General features: G+C 31.9%; 1 protein-coding gene across 1 annotated transcript in view; it reads right to left on the reverse strand.

Moving 5' to 3' along the window:
- The window catches only part of LOC131850347 (dual specificity mitogen-activated protein kinase kinase hemipterous-like), a 28,941-nt gene extending 16,170 nt beyond the window's left edge, over positions 1-12,771 (reverse strand). The window contains exons 1-3 of the mRNA XM_059200558.1: positions 12,532-12,771; positions 8,709-8,803; positions 6,171-6,314 (exon numbers count right to left, since the gene is read on the reverse strand). Coding sequence (XP_059056541.1) covers positions 6,171-6,314; positions 8,709-8,803; positions 12,532-12,670 — 378 coding nt within the window. The 5' untranslated portion in view covers positions 12,671-12,771. The remainder of the gene's footprint in view (positions 1-6,170; positions 6,315-8,708; positions 8,804-12,531) is intronic.
- Positions 12,772-12,986: the final 215 nt, after the last annotated feature.

Genomic DNA, 12,986 nt, shown 5'->3' on the forward strand with positions numbered 1-12,986 from the left:
ATGTTATCAAGCCATTAGTTGTATTTAAATTCCCGACACATAAAATCAGTTCTGAAAGGATTAATTTCAATTTAAACTATTTAGTTAGTACAATAGTCAATCCGATTTCTCCAAAGGGCGTTCAGCCACACATACAAGTGCATATAGGTGCTCAGACTAATCTATGGAATCAAATGCCCAGCATTTAATTGCGTTGATCATTACTTATAAAAATTTTAACTTCCGTCGTCGTCAAAGACAACGCTTTAAATTTAATTCAATCTTATTTATCTGATGAATATCAACCAAATATTTGAAAACAACATCACCGTTATTATTATAAACTTCCAATATCTCTACACCTGTAATTTTGTACAATTCAACATTAAAACACCCTCACTTATTTAATACATCCGTTCTCGTATGCTATGCAAGTGACAACATCAATTCTTATATGTTGATGAGTTCACTATTAAAAGCCTTAGTTAACACTTTTATTTTACTTCAACTCAACAATTATGTCAAAAGTTACAATGGTCTAAATACCTAATACATCTAATACACCTACCTAAACACATCCAATCTCATATTCAAGTCAATTGAGTCAACATGTATACCAACAATTCTTACATGCTCGTTAATTTAGCATTATACGCTTCGATTATTCTATTTTTTTTTTTTTCAATTAAAATCTTAATAGATACAATATCTCAAGATTTAACAAAGGTTAACTAGAAATTAATAAAATTGGCAAAACCATCTACAACAGTAATTTATAACTGTAAACTGTAATCCTTAACAATATTTAACTTTCTTATATCTTAACTTTCATTTATATCCTCTAGTAACTTTTCTTATATATTCCTGGGATTAAATTGACAGATATAGCCTTACTTCCACAACTTATATTCTTTCTCATTTTATTTGCATTGGATATAAAGGTCTCTTAAAACAGTTATAGGTTCAATAGGATCCTTTCAACTTAAATCTAGTATACCCATGTACACTTTTCAAAACTTTAATGCTCATACATTTAACAACAATCAATTGTCCTTTTGTTTTTTTTTTCTTTTAACTACCTGTGCTTCTTAAATTTGTATTCACTATATGTAATACCATTATAATTAAAGAACAATGGCTCAGCTCCCAAACATTTTCTCAACGAATACTTCTCTATAACATGTAAAACTTACAACTTAGACCATGCAGTATTTATTTTTCATTCTACATATATGCTATTCATAAAGTAGTTTATTATCCATCAGGAAACCATATAAAAATCTCCTAAATTACGCCAGTATCCATATTCATAAACCAGCTCGTCCATACTGACTATCCACGTCTCTCTCTCTCTCTCTCTCTCTATGGAAGTTTGCATCCAGTCTTTTCCTGCTGTTTCCTTTTTTTTCTTATGTCATCTGCTTATCTTTTTTTCTGCTGTCCTACTTTTCTTTTGTCTGTCGTCTCTGCCATTTTCTTATATATATATATTCTTTTGCTATCACTGGTGTATTGGCTTATAAATTTTTCATTTCATTATATGGCGTCATACAATCCAATCAATCAGAATACTATTTAAATGTTAAATAGGCATTACTATATGTATTTATACCTGTACATATGATACAATCTTGTCTGTCTGTGTCTCATAATTTTCCTCTATAATAATTTTAAAGCTTATGTACTTTGAATATCTTAACATTGCCTTCCACAGACTATTTAATAATAACTAATTAATATACAGAAACTTCATTAGTCAAATCATAAAATATTTTATAATCCTGTAGTATACAAATACATAAAAGGTAAGTTACATAAACCATTTAAAAATAGTATCCAATTTTTCCTTTCTCCTCTATTTCACCATATCACAAGTTACATGTATTCACTTAATTCTCTCCCATCTGTCCATACCTATATACAACAAAAGAGTGCTATGCACTCATTTATTTCCATTTTCCTGCCATAATATCTGAATTATAAAGTTTATTATCCAAATTTCACAATTCTAGACCACACTGTTTGACACAATCCATGTGCTAACTTATGAGTTCATTATTAACTCATGAATGCTTTAAATCAGTTATTATCTTCAGATATACATTTATTTATATTAATATTCAATAATATATTCTATACATTCTATTTTTTTTTTTATCTGTACTTCACAAATATATAATACAATTTGAATTTAAACAATTATGATTTCCTCCTTGGTTCACATTTCAATTCCAATACAGATTTAACAATGAATCTGTCCACTTTATAGTTTCTTAGTACTGTCATTCTACAAATGATACTAAATAATAAAACTCAAAGCTCAGATCCTTGCAGCAAATCTTCAGTTCATTAGCTTATGCAGTACACAAGATTGGACAATATAGCAATACATTGCAATATATTACAATAGTCTATTTTCATTATTGTGATAACAATTGTCTTATGTTGTACATATTCAAATTATAAAATCATGACATTTTGTGCAATTTACTGTATGGAGAGTTATAACTCATGAAAAGGCAAATACTCTCATATATATATATATCCAAACATTCTGTATGTACACAAATATTAACTTATTTCCAAAAACTTTTATTCATATTCATAACACTAATAGTAAATTTAAAGACAAACTTGTTGCTCAAGTATTGTTTAGAAAATTCAACAGGTTTCTTGTACAATCAATAACACAATCAAGAGCCAACAACATTCATTTCTGGCTTTACCAAAAGCTTTTCTTTAGGTTAAAAGACAACTTCATAGTTTACAAAACTGAACCATGTAAGAATAGTCTACCTGTAATCTATCAATTTCTAACATGTCACATATTAATTGGGTGCTTATAAATTCCAACAATCACTTACTAAACATTGTCTCAAATGACAAATGTACATAGCTACAGGTACCTGCACAGGACCTTTAAGTACCTTTATTGCTCAACAATGGCTGCTAAGGGCCATTCTAATGAATTTCAAGAGAAGCATCAAAGAAGTGAACCAATTGCTCAAACATATAATACATTCAATATGAGCATACATATAATATATAATTCCAGCATAATATGACACCTTTGAGGAATTGGATATCATCTCTAGGTGCTTTTTCAACACATTAATAATCAATATCATATGATTATGATAACCTCGAGGATCCTAATAGATCTCAATTGGATTTTATACTAATTAATAATTAAATAAGGAACTATTAATAATAATAGTTTACAGTTATTCAGTTTTTAACATTGGAGTTTACTACCAATTGTTAGCCATTGCTATATATATATATATATTTATAAAATTCAAAACACAGCAAGAAATAAATATAATAATTGTACTATCAGAGTTAACTACTATTTTCACTGAGAGCTTCACAGCTAATCATGAGATAGCATCTAAAATGTCTTTAATATGTAATATTATGAAATATAACAAGTTATGTAGCTTGTATCAGTTTATGTCAACAATATACTGTGTCTATCTATATTAATATGCTTTATTAATTCATTAATAAACACATATAAGTATCAACCAATATAATATATATATGACAGTATCTCAATTTGGGAATATAACCACAATCAAGACATATACCTGGACTATGCCAGTGATTGTCATTTATCTGAAATGGGATCATCAAACATATATGTGTACCTATGTAAAGAAATAATAACAATTCTTCAATTCAATTCACGTAGAACAAACACACAAAACTGAACAGTAAGTTTGACTAATTTACTGTGAATTAGCAACAAACTCAGCAATACCATTACACTGTTTATATGTATAACATGGTATGTGTTCTCATGTTCAACCTGTATGTCAACATAGTTAATATATATATATATATCATACTCTATCATAGGCATTAATAACATAACAATAGTTACTCTGTATTTTAAACTAATTAGATATCCATGTTGTTTTATACTTAATGTATTCATAATACTTCTTTCTTAGGTATATTGTATACCTCAATATCGTGCTACATGTCATGTCATTACTCTCGCAAGTTATCGTACATACTAAATCTATTTAATATGTAGAAAGCAATTCATCCAAAAGTTCAATAAAACAAGTGAGATACTGCGTTTAATGGTATGCGTGTTATTAACGTAAATTCACTTACCGCAACTTCTAATCAGAATTACCTTACGGTCGAATTTGTAGGCGGGATTGGTACCGCTTCTGAACTTTTAAAATCACTAGTATCCTGACGACTTAGGCGTAATACCGGTTAGTCAGGGAGAGAAACACCTCAATGCCTACAATATTCACAATTACCTATCTCTTATTTGTTTTTATAATAATATCAACACTTCAACTTTTTCGCTCCCAAAAACTCCCGCTGCCTCCGTTCAATTATCCGTCATCCACTTGTCAATGTCACATAGATTACTTTGGCTCTGGCCTCTGACGTTCCGTTTCAGGTTACATGATTATTGACTTTACCATTTTTAATTAATGGTGCGTCACACGATAGTTAACATTATAAACATAAGTTCAGCTTGGGACCAGATGGCGCTGTGTGGATTGTCCAGGGGATTATTATTGATATGTAATTGGAATGGCATACAAGCTGACGGCACACCTAATGATAAGTGGTAATCGTTATGTACATGAACAGCACAAAGATAGATAGATAGATAAATAAAAAAATAAAAAAAAAAGACATCACATTATCATGTGACAATGATATCACTCTCATGCGTTGCCATTCCCTAAAACTAAGATACTATGTCCTGTCTGTCATGATCAAGATTTTTTTATGGATAATAATGAAATGGTGCACCCGCCTGTACCAACCACGAGGTACCCACGCTGATGACTGAAATTTATTTAATTATTAAAACTTTAATGCACATAATTGAAAGTACATATGGACGACTTAACACCATGCGGCATTATCTATTAGTCAACCATGAGTGGTGCAGAGAATAATTGTTGGCGGGGCAAATATAAAAAATATATTAAACGATACACAAAAATATATATGAATAAACAACTACATATATATAAAAATACTTAAATCATACATAAATACATATTTAATAATCTGACAATGAAATATGTACTGCCACAAATAATAGAATTAAATAAAAAATATATATATACATAAAAATAAAAAATAATGAGCAAACAGGACACAGTAAAGGTTACAAGTTTAAATAATGTTCCCTTAATTTGCGTTTGAAAGAAAATCTACTCTTTTATATTATTGTGACGCCAACCAGGTGGTGGCGTAATGAGCTGGCTTAGTGGAATTAGTAGTCGACTTAGTAGTTACTCTCTAATTATATAGTTACCTATATGTGAAAGACGTGAAATAATTCTTAAAGCGATCAAGTATTTTTTTTATTCATCCAAATAAAAATACAATCAGTTCAATCTATCCTATATAATGTTTGTAAAGACGATGCTCATTAACAACCTAACAGATAACCCCAATATATCCTTTCGCTGCATCCTTGTCATTAACTGAGACAGTGTCAACAAAATTGCACTTGAAATGAATTTGTCAATAACGTAACCCAATTGAAATTAATCGTCTCGGGCCCCTTTTACCAGCCAGCGAACTGCACTGTAATACTTCAAACATCCTTGAACGGTGGTTCGATAGTTTATTATATATTCTTTTGTTTCAATCCTGTTGACATGACGCAAATTATGTGCAAAACCTAACGCTATTTATGTCAGAGGCTGTTGATCTTTGAATTTTCGTATTTATATGTAAATTAGTGGTTTATTATGTTACAAAACATGAATAATTTATAACAGAGCAATGACCTTGAATGTTGAATATTGTGTACATGTGTTGTACACATTGAAAGTGCTCCATACATTGGTCGAGAGACGTCCCCGAATCTCGAGTACAGCCTCTGACGAGACATGACTAATAATGCCTCTCTACAATCTCACTTATTTAATAACTCGTGTTTAATCAAAAATATAAAATAATGACGAATTTTATAACAAAAAACAAATGATAAACATAGAAATAGGATTTACTCATAGCGGTCAATAAATAACCACTTTATATACAAACAAAAATATTTCCCAAATCCATCTCACACAATACAGTGTTGTATATTTTCCAATTATAAATAGAAAATAGTTCAAAGGAAATAACAAATTTACTACAGGTTTAATATATTTTTAAATAAGGAAATAATACGCAATAGTAAAGTTTCTTACTTTGACAGCGATGACAGCGCCGGATGGCTTGTGCAGCATCTTGACAACATGACCGCAGGTGCCACTACCGAGATCTCCCAATAGATGTAAGTCGTTCACATTTGAGCGATACTCCTGGCTATCTACGTTCAGTTTCCCACTGACCTGTAAAATTTCATATAGACATGAATTTTATAAACTGAAACAAACTGATCCTTTACTTAATGGGAAATATAAACTGTCGCTTTTTTTTAAATGGAATGGCAAACATACCACTACGTCTTTTCTAACCTTGATGTTCGCAGAGAACTGCCGTCCCATTTGATGGAAGCCATTACAATAATAAAGTAATAATAATATCTCTGGACAATTCACACAGCGCCATATCCCAAGTTAAGAAGACTTTGTGTTATGGGTACTAGACAACTTATACATAGATACATTTTTTATAAACATCCAAACCGATAAGAACAATCATACTCATGTATACATAATGTTTGTACCGTGCGAGGAATCGAACATATACCATCTGCAGTAAAGGGGCGTGCTAAACCGCTAGACAACCGAGGCGGTCAAAAAATACAAACAAGCATGACAAACAGACTGACATCCTATTTGACACACCAGGCTACAGTACACCTGCATTTGTCAATACACCTGTATCAATACTCTTGGCACATATGTTGCCATTTTGGAGGACTAAGCTGTAATGCCTCCGTATCCCATAAATTGACTGTCCTATCAAAATTAAAAAAAAAATAACAAAATTCGGTCAGTTCGGAATGATTTTGAGATGAGAAGAACTGACAAGAAACTCAGTTCGTATTCTTTTCAAATTAATATTATACATGTTTACAATAATACAGACTAATTTTTAAATTCAATCTTGGGAGAATGGAGTGACCATCAGCATATGCTATTGAAAAAGCAAATAGTCTAAACAGTGTTCTCAACCCAAACAGACCAGTCCCCACAAGCAGCCCTCGTTCACGACTATGACGGATAAGCCAGCCATCATTGCACTCAACCATTTTTGAGGGAGCTCATCGACCCGGCCTACCATTATTACCATTAAACCGAATCACAACCTGCAAAAGCAAGTTGACTAGGCAGACGAAATAAATTAAACATGCCGGTGAAACAGAGCTATTCACGAACTACTCCGAAAAGTCTACCTAGGTATAAGTGGAATAGGTACATACTTATTGTTACAGTTCATTAATATACCTAAAGTTTGGTAACAGGTGATTTCGGTTTACAGTTACAGTAAATAGTAGATTATTTACTTGAGATAAATAGATAACGCAACGGGAAGTAGATACGTAAACATTTCTCAATTAGGCTGTTCCTGTTCATTCATTCTATTACACATCGTTTAGTCATTTAAGTGAGATCTCTCTAAGAGTGTGTACGAAATACGCCAATTTGCACTAGGATTTTTATACTCTAACTAAACTATAAAAAGGAAGGATATATATACTCAAAAAAGTCAACCAAAAAACTGTCAAACCAGATTGCATGTTGATAAATAGATAATTATTTTATTTACATCCTGAGCACACACAATAGAAAACAAATAAAAACATAAAATAAAACGTGTGTTTGCGTATATTATTAATTTTATTTCGAATTATCATAAACTCGGAGGCCGGATCTAGCCTTTACAGCTTAACCGGACCAAAATGAGAGCAAGTGCAGAGGGTACTCCAGCTATGGGAAGGACTTATGGAACGTCTCAAGGCAAGGCAAGCCTGACGGTTATTCCGAGAGCACTGCCTGGAATTCGAACCTTGGCTTAGGTCGTCGTAAATTCGTCCCATTATGTCCCATTCTAAACCCCGTTTGAATGGGACATAATGGGACGATATTACATACAAATAATAGACATATATCAGATAAAATAAGACAGGGGATAGTCTGACCTACTTCTGTGTCCAGCAGCTTACATAGTTCTGATTATAGTCTCCATCAGTTTAAATATCCAAATATCACGATTCGGTTATAGCGTAACAATTTTTTATACAAGTATAGTGGCAATCAATCATACGACCCATCTTATTGTAAACGGTTATAGTAGCTTATGTACGCCTGAAACACCAGCGGTGTCACGTGCGCATTGTCGACCCGTAAGAAACCTTAACATCCTTCTTGACAAACACTATGCTGTAGTCAGTAGAGAAAACCTGGGCAGGTAATTCTTTCCACAATCTAAGCGTACGCAGGAGGAAGCTGCTCTAAAACCGCATATTTTACTACTATGAAATAGGAACGCATGAGTTTACTATGAGTCCTTATACAATGTTTTAAGTATAGTCTGTGCCACCTACTGTTCAGTTACCGCCTTTCCAGTAAGATGAACCGTAATTTCAAGATTCTTTATTTGTAAAACATGCGTGATTACATATAGAGACTGACGCCGAGCCTGACGGATAGGATTTAGTCTACGAGCAGTGCTCGAAGTTCGAAGCTTGACTCAGGCCGTCGTAATTTCGGTCCCTTTCCATTGAACCGCAACTTTATTGAACTAATCAAAATCTAATTACATAAAAAAACAAGAACCTTATAAACTTCTCTCATTCTGTGTTCTGTTTCTGTGGCTTGTGGTGACTGCGGAGGGAACACAAGCATATCTCGTTTAAATGCGAATGTAGTAGCTGCAACAAAAGAAATAAGATATTTTTAATAATAATTTCAATACAATTCACACAGCATCTAGACCCAAGTACAGATAACTGATACAAACACATGGATTTTTTTCCTAAATACATATATAGAAAATACCCAGACCGATATAAAACAGTCATACTCACGAATACAAACGTTTGTGACGTGTCGAGGAATCGAACCAGCGACCATCGAAAGTAAGACGATGTCTTCTACTACTAGTAAATACTAATAATCTACTAATGATCCCTTTCCCCCTTTCTAACTAGATTTTATTCATATATCAAATATCTTTGTTTGACAGAGTATTGGGTGGAAGGGGATTGGTAGCGTCCACTAATGACCCCCTGGCTAACAATATACCATGTCAGGTTGACCTCCACTCAGTTCCACCTGGAAACCTCCGTAATAAGATCCAGATTTGCCATGATGGGCTAACTGACCTAAAATATAAGCCTCATGCTCATCATCATCATTACTATTGCTCCGCCAGCCAATAATAAAAATCAGTGCAGTTCCTTTCTAATAATTCAACAGACAAAGCATGGAGTTGTTTGTGTCAGTGGACAACGAAGACACAGTGTGTATAAAATAAACCTTATCTCTGACTAACAATGTATGTATAATAATTTTATATCACTCTACCACATATGTTTGTATATTCACTATACACACATATTAACTGTGTAAATACATGACATATTGTCTTATGTTGTCACAATAAATAATAATATCTATATATATCTCTGGACAATTCACACAACGCCATCTAGTGTCAAGCTAAGCTGAACTTGTGTTATGGGTACTACACAACTTATATAAATACATAGATACATATATACAAAAATACATATATGTATTTTTTGTAAACACATACATAATATGCATAGAAAACATCCATAGTAATACAAACAAACATACTCATGAATACAAATGTTTGTACCGTGCAAGGAATCGAACCCACAACTATCTGAAGTAATGTAGTGTGCTAAACCACTAGACCACCAACGCCTTCTAATAAATTAATGAATATATAAACTACAGAGAGACAAACTCTCTGTAATGCTAAGAACAACTGCTCTGAGTCTGCTAGTGCTTGTAATGCTAAAAGCATTCCATGGAAACTCAGAGCAGTTCCCAACTATAGATTTAAGGGGTCCCTATATATTAAATCTATATATGTATAGGAATCAAACATTCGAACTCCAGATCAAGGTATATTCCTTCACTAATGTGCACAGTTCCCAGTATTATTATATAGATTATATTATATAGAATTATGTAATTCTCATAATAATTCCAAAGGAGATCATGCAGATGAAATCGTGGAAAACAAATAATTAAAAACAGAAATCAAAAGACATATCAATCAATCTAATATATTGAAGTTAAAAGTTTTACAGAAAATAACAAAAGAAAAACAGTATTTTGGGAAGATAGTAATATATCGATTTATATGACTGGCATGGTGCCAAATCATGCTATTGTCTAACTTCTTAGAAATGGTAATTTATTTGAATATGTAATTTGCAAACTGTCTTGACAGGTTTACATAGTTAAGAATTAGCTTCAGTAAGATAAGATTATTTATATTTATGAAAACTACACTCACTATATTAAGTTCTTTATTTATTAACTGAACAAATAATAATAGCAGTCTCTTTTATACTTAGTCTTATAAAATACCTTCAATGTTACTTATATACAACGTATTTTATACAGTGTTGTACAGTTAAAGGAGGGTTTTTTTTTATGTATGATAATGGATTGGTGCACCCGTCTGCGCTAACGGTTTACGCTGGCGGGGCACCAGTGGAGGATGATAAGATGAGAATGAAGTCAGATCAGTTAGCTCATCATGACAAATTCACTGAGAATTTATCACGATGGTTTCCAGGGGGAACCGCGTGGAGGTCAATCAGATATGGTACATTGCTAGTAATGGGGGTCATGAGTCCACATTTCGAACAATCCCCTTCCTCCCAGTTAAAGGAGGGTGTACACATTATTTTATGGATGATACTATAGTAACCTACCCCCACTAACCATTTACTAGTGGAGGACAATAGACAAGCATGAAGTCAGGTCAACTAGTCCATAGTAGCAAATTCACCACGAAATTAACACTTTGGTTTCAAGAGGTAACTGTGAGAATGTGTACATGTAATGTAATGTAATGTCTACATTACTAACAATAATAATAATAATAGGACCTCCTGGAAGTACTTACAGGCTTCCAGGCTACTTCCTTCATATAAATAGGTGTTACAAACATCTTGGTTGTGGTTTAGTTTAAAACAGTGTAAATAGGAAGAAAACCAAAGAGAAAAGTAGAAATAGAAAAAATTAGGAGTAAGGGAGCAACTAACAACCAAACAGGTGTATACCTACACCTACACATTTGTAATTACAGCAAAATTAGGGCTATATTACACTATAATATTTTAGAACAAGTTAAAAGCAATAATGCTCCACAATAAAAGAAACTGTATGTACAAAAACATCATATTTCTTTTAATAATTTTATAACTAGAATATATGTTTATAACAAACACACTGAAAATACTTAAATTGACAAAAGACAATCAAGACAATTTTCATATCCAGGTACTGTGTTAACATACAGGTTGTGACTTGTAAAAAAGTTCTTCAGATACCAGTTCTTCACAAATTTATAAATATACATGACCAAACAGCTCTTTTACTCTTTATATACTGTCTATGCATTGTGAAGAAATAAACAAATACTATTATCAAGAAAAAATGTATAGATTAAATTATATACTCATTTTTATTTTTACACACAAAACAATGTCTATATATTATATTTATATTTGTCTTGAAAAAAAGGGGCATAATGTGAATAAATGTTTCATGTGCAATATTATTTATGTGGATTACCTTAAAATGATAATTTTGATAAAAAGGACTTACAAAAGATTGTTTACTAAATGAGCCATAGAAAGACATAATGTTTGTATATACAATTGTTTATTTACCAACCCAGTATAAAGATTTTTGATTTGTCTCATTCTGTTTAATTATAATATGCACACATCATGGAAGTATCACTTATTTACATTAAGCTTATCAATAATCTGGCAGAAAATGGTAGCATTTGCCTATAGATACATGTTATAGAGTACAGTGTGAGTCCTTTGGTAATTCTAGTAAACTGCCTGTCCTAAAGGGCAATATGTAACCTCTTTTTGATTGGTAATATCACAGCAATATTTATTTATATAAGTAACATGGAAACAATACTAAAATAAAAGGACATTCAGCAGACTTTAATGCCAATGCACATTTCCCACCATAGACAGTCAACCATGGGTAGTGTCAAAAATATTGTTGGTATATCAAATATAAGAATAATGAAACAATGAGTTGAAAACGAAAGAATAGATAAGCAGATAGAACAAAACACACAATAAAAATAATAATGCATTGCTGCAGAATGTTTTCTCCTATATCCTGACAGTACTCTTGTTGATAATCGTATTCTAGTAACGTCATGGACCATATCTTTAAAATAAAGGTAGTTTGTCCATATAGCAAAACGTAAACAAGTGTATATGAGACTAATCAACCATTAGCATGACCTGACACACAAATTACTGCACAAATACCATAATAAATAAAATTATATTAGTCGCGATAATGAGATCATAAATATTTACCTAAAACGTTTGAAAAGAAAGTATTGGATAATACTCACGAGGCCTTGGTCTTCGGTTGTTTCCATTTCTGGATCCTGCAATTCCAGCTTGTCCGTAGCCACTCTCACATATACGCTTTTCATTATCAAGGCGTTGTTGCAATACCCTTATTTTTCCGTCAATCGTACTTTTCGACATTGTGTTATTATTTTTATAAAGTCAAGAATTCATTTAATATTTGTTACAAAATAAACACCCAAATTAAACAAAAAAATATGAAAAAGAATAGCATAGCAATCGAAGGACTTCCATCGACATAGTATAAAAAAGGTATAAAATTTTAATTTACTCTATGCACCAGGGTTGCCAAATATAAATTTATTTCTGCATACGAAAACAATTTGATATTAATTATGGTCATAAACAATTTTCTTATGTGTATGTTTGTATAATGAAATAGTAGCTTCAGCGAAAAAAATATTATAAAAATACTATTTTTATTGTTCCGCTTATT

Source organism: Achroia grisella, unplaced genomic scaffold (genome assembly GCF_030625045.1).
Source record: "Achroia grisella isolate CSIRO2021 unplaced genomic scaffold, CSIRO_AGI_Agris_v1 utg754, whole genome shotgun sequence".
NCBI lineage: Eukaryota > Metazoa > Arthropoda > Insecta > Lepidoptera > Pyralidae > Achroia > Achroia grisella.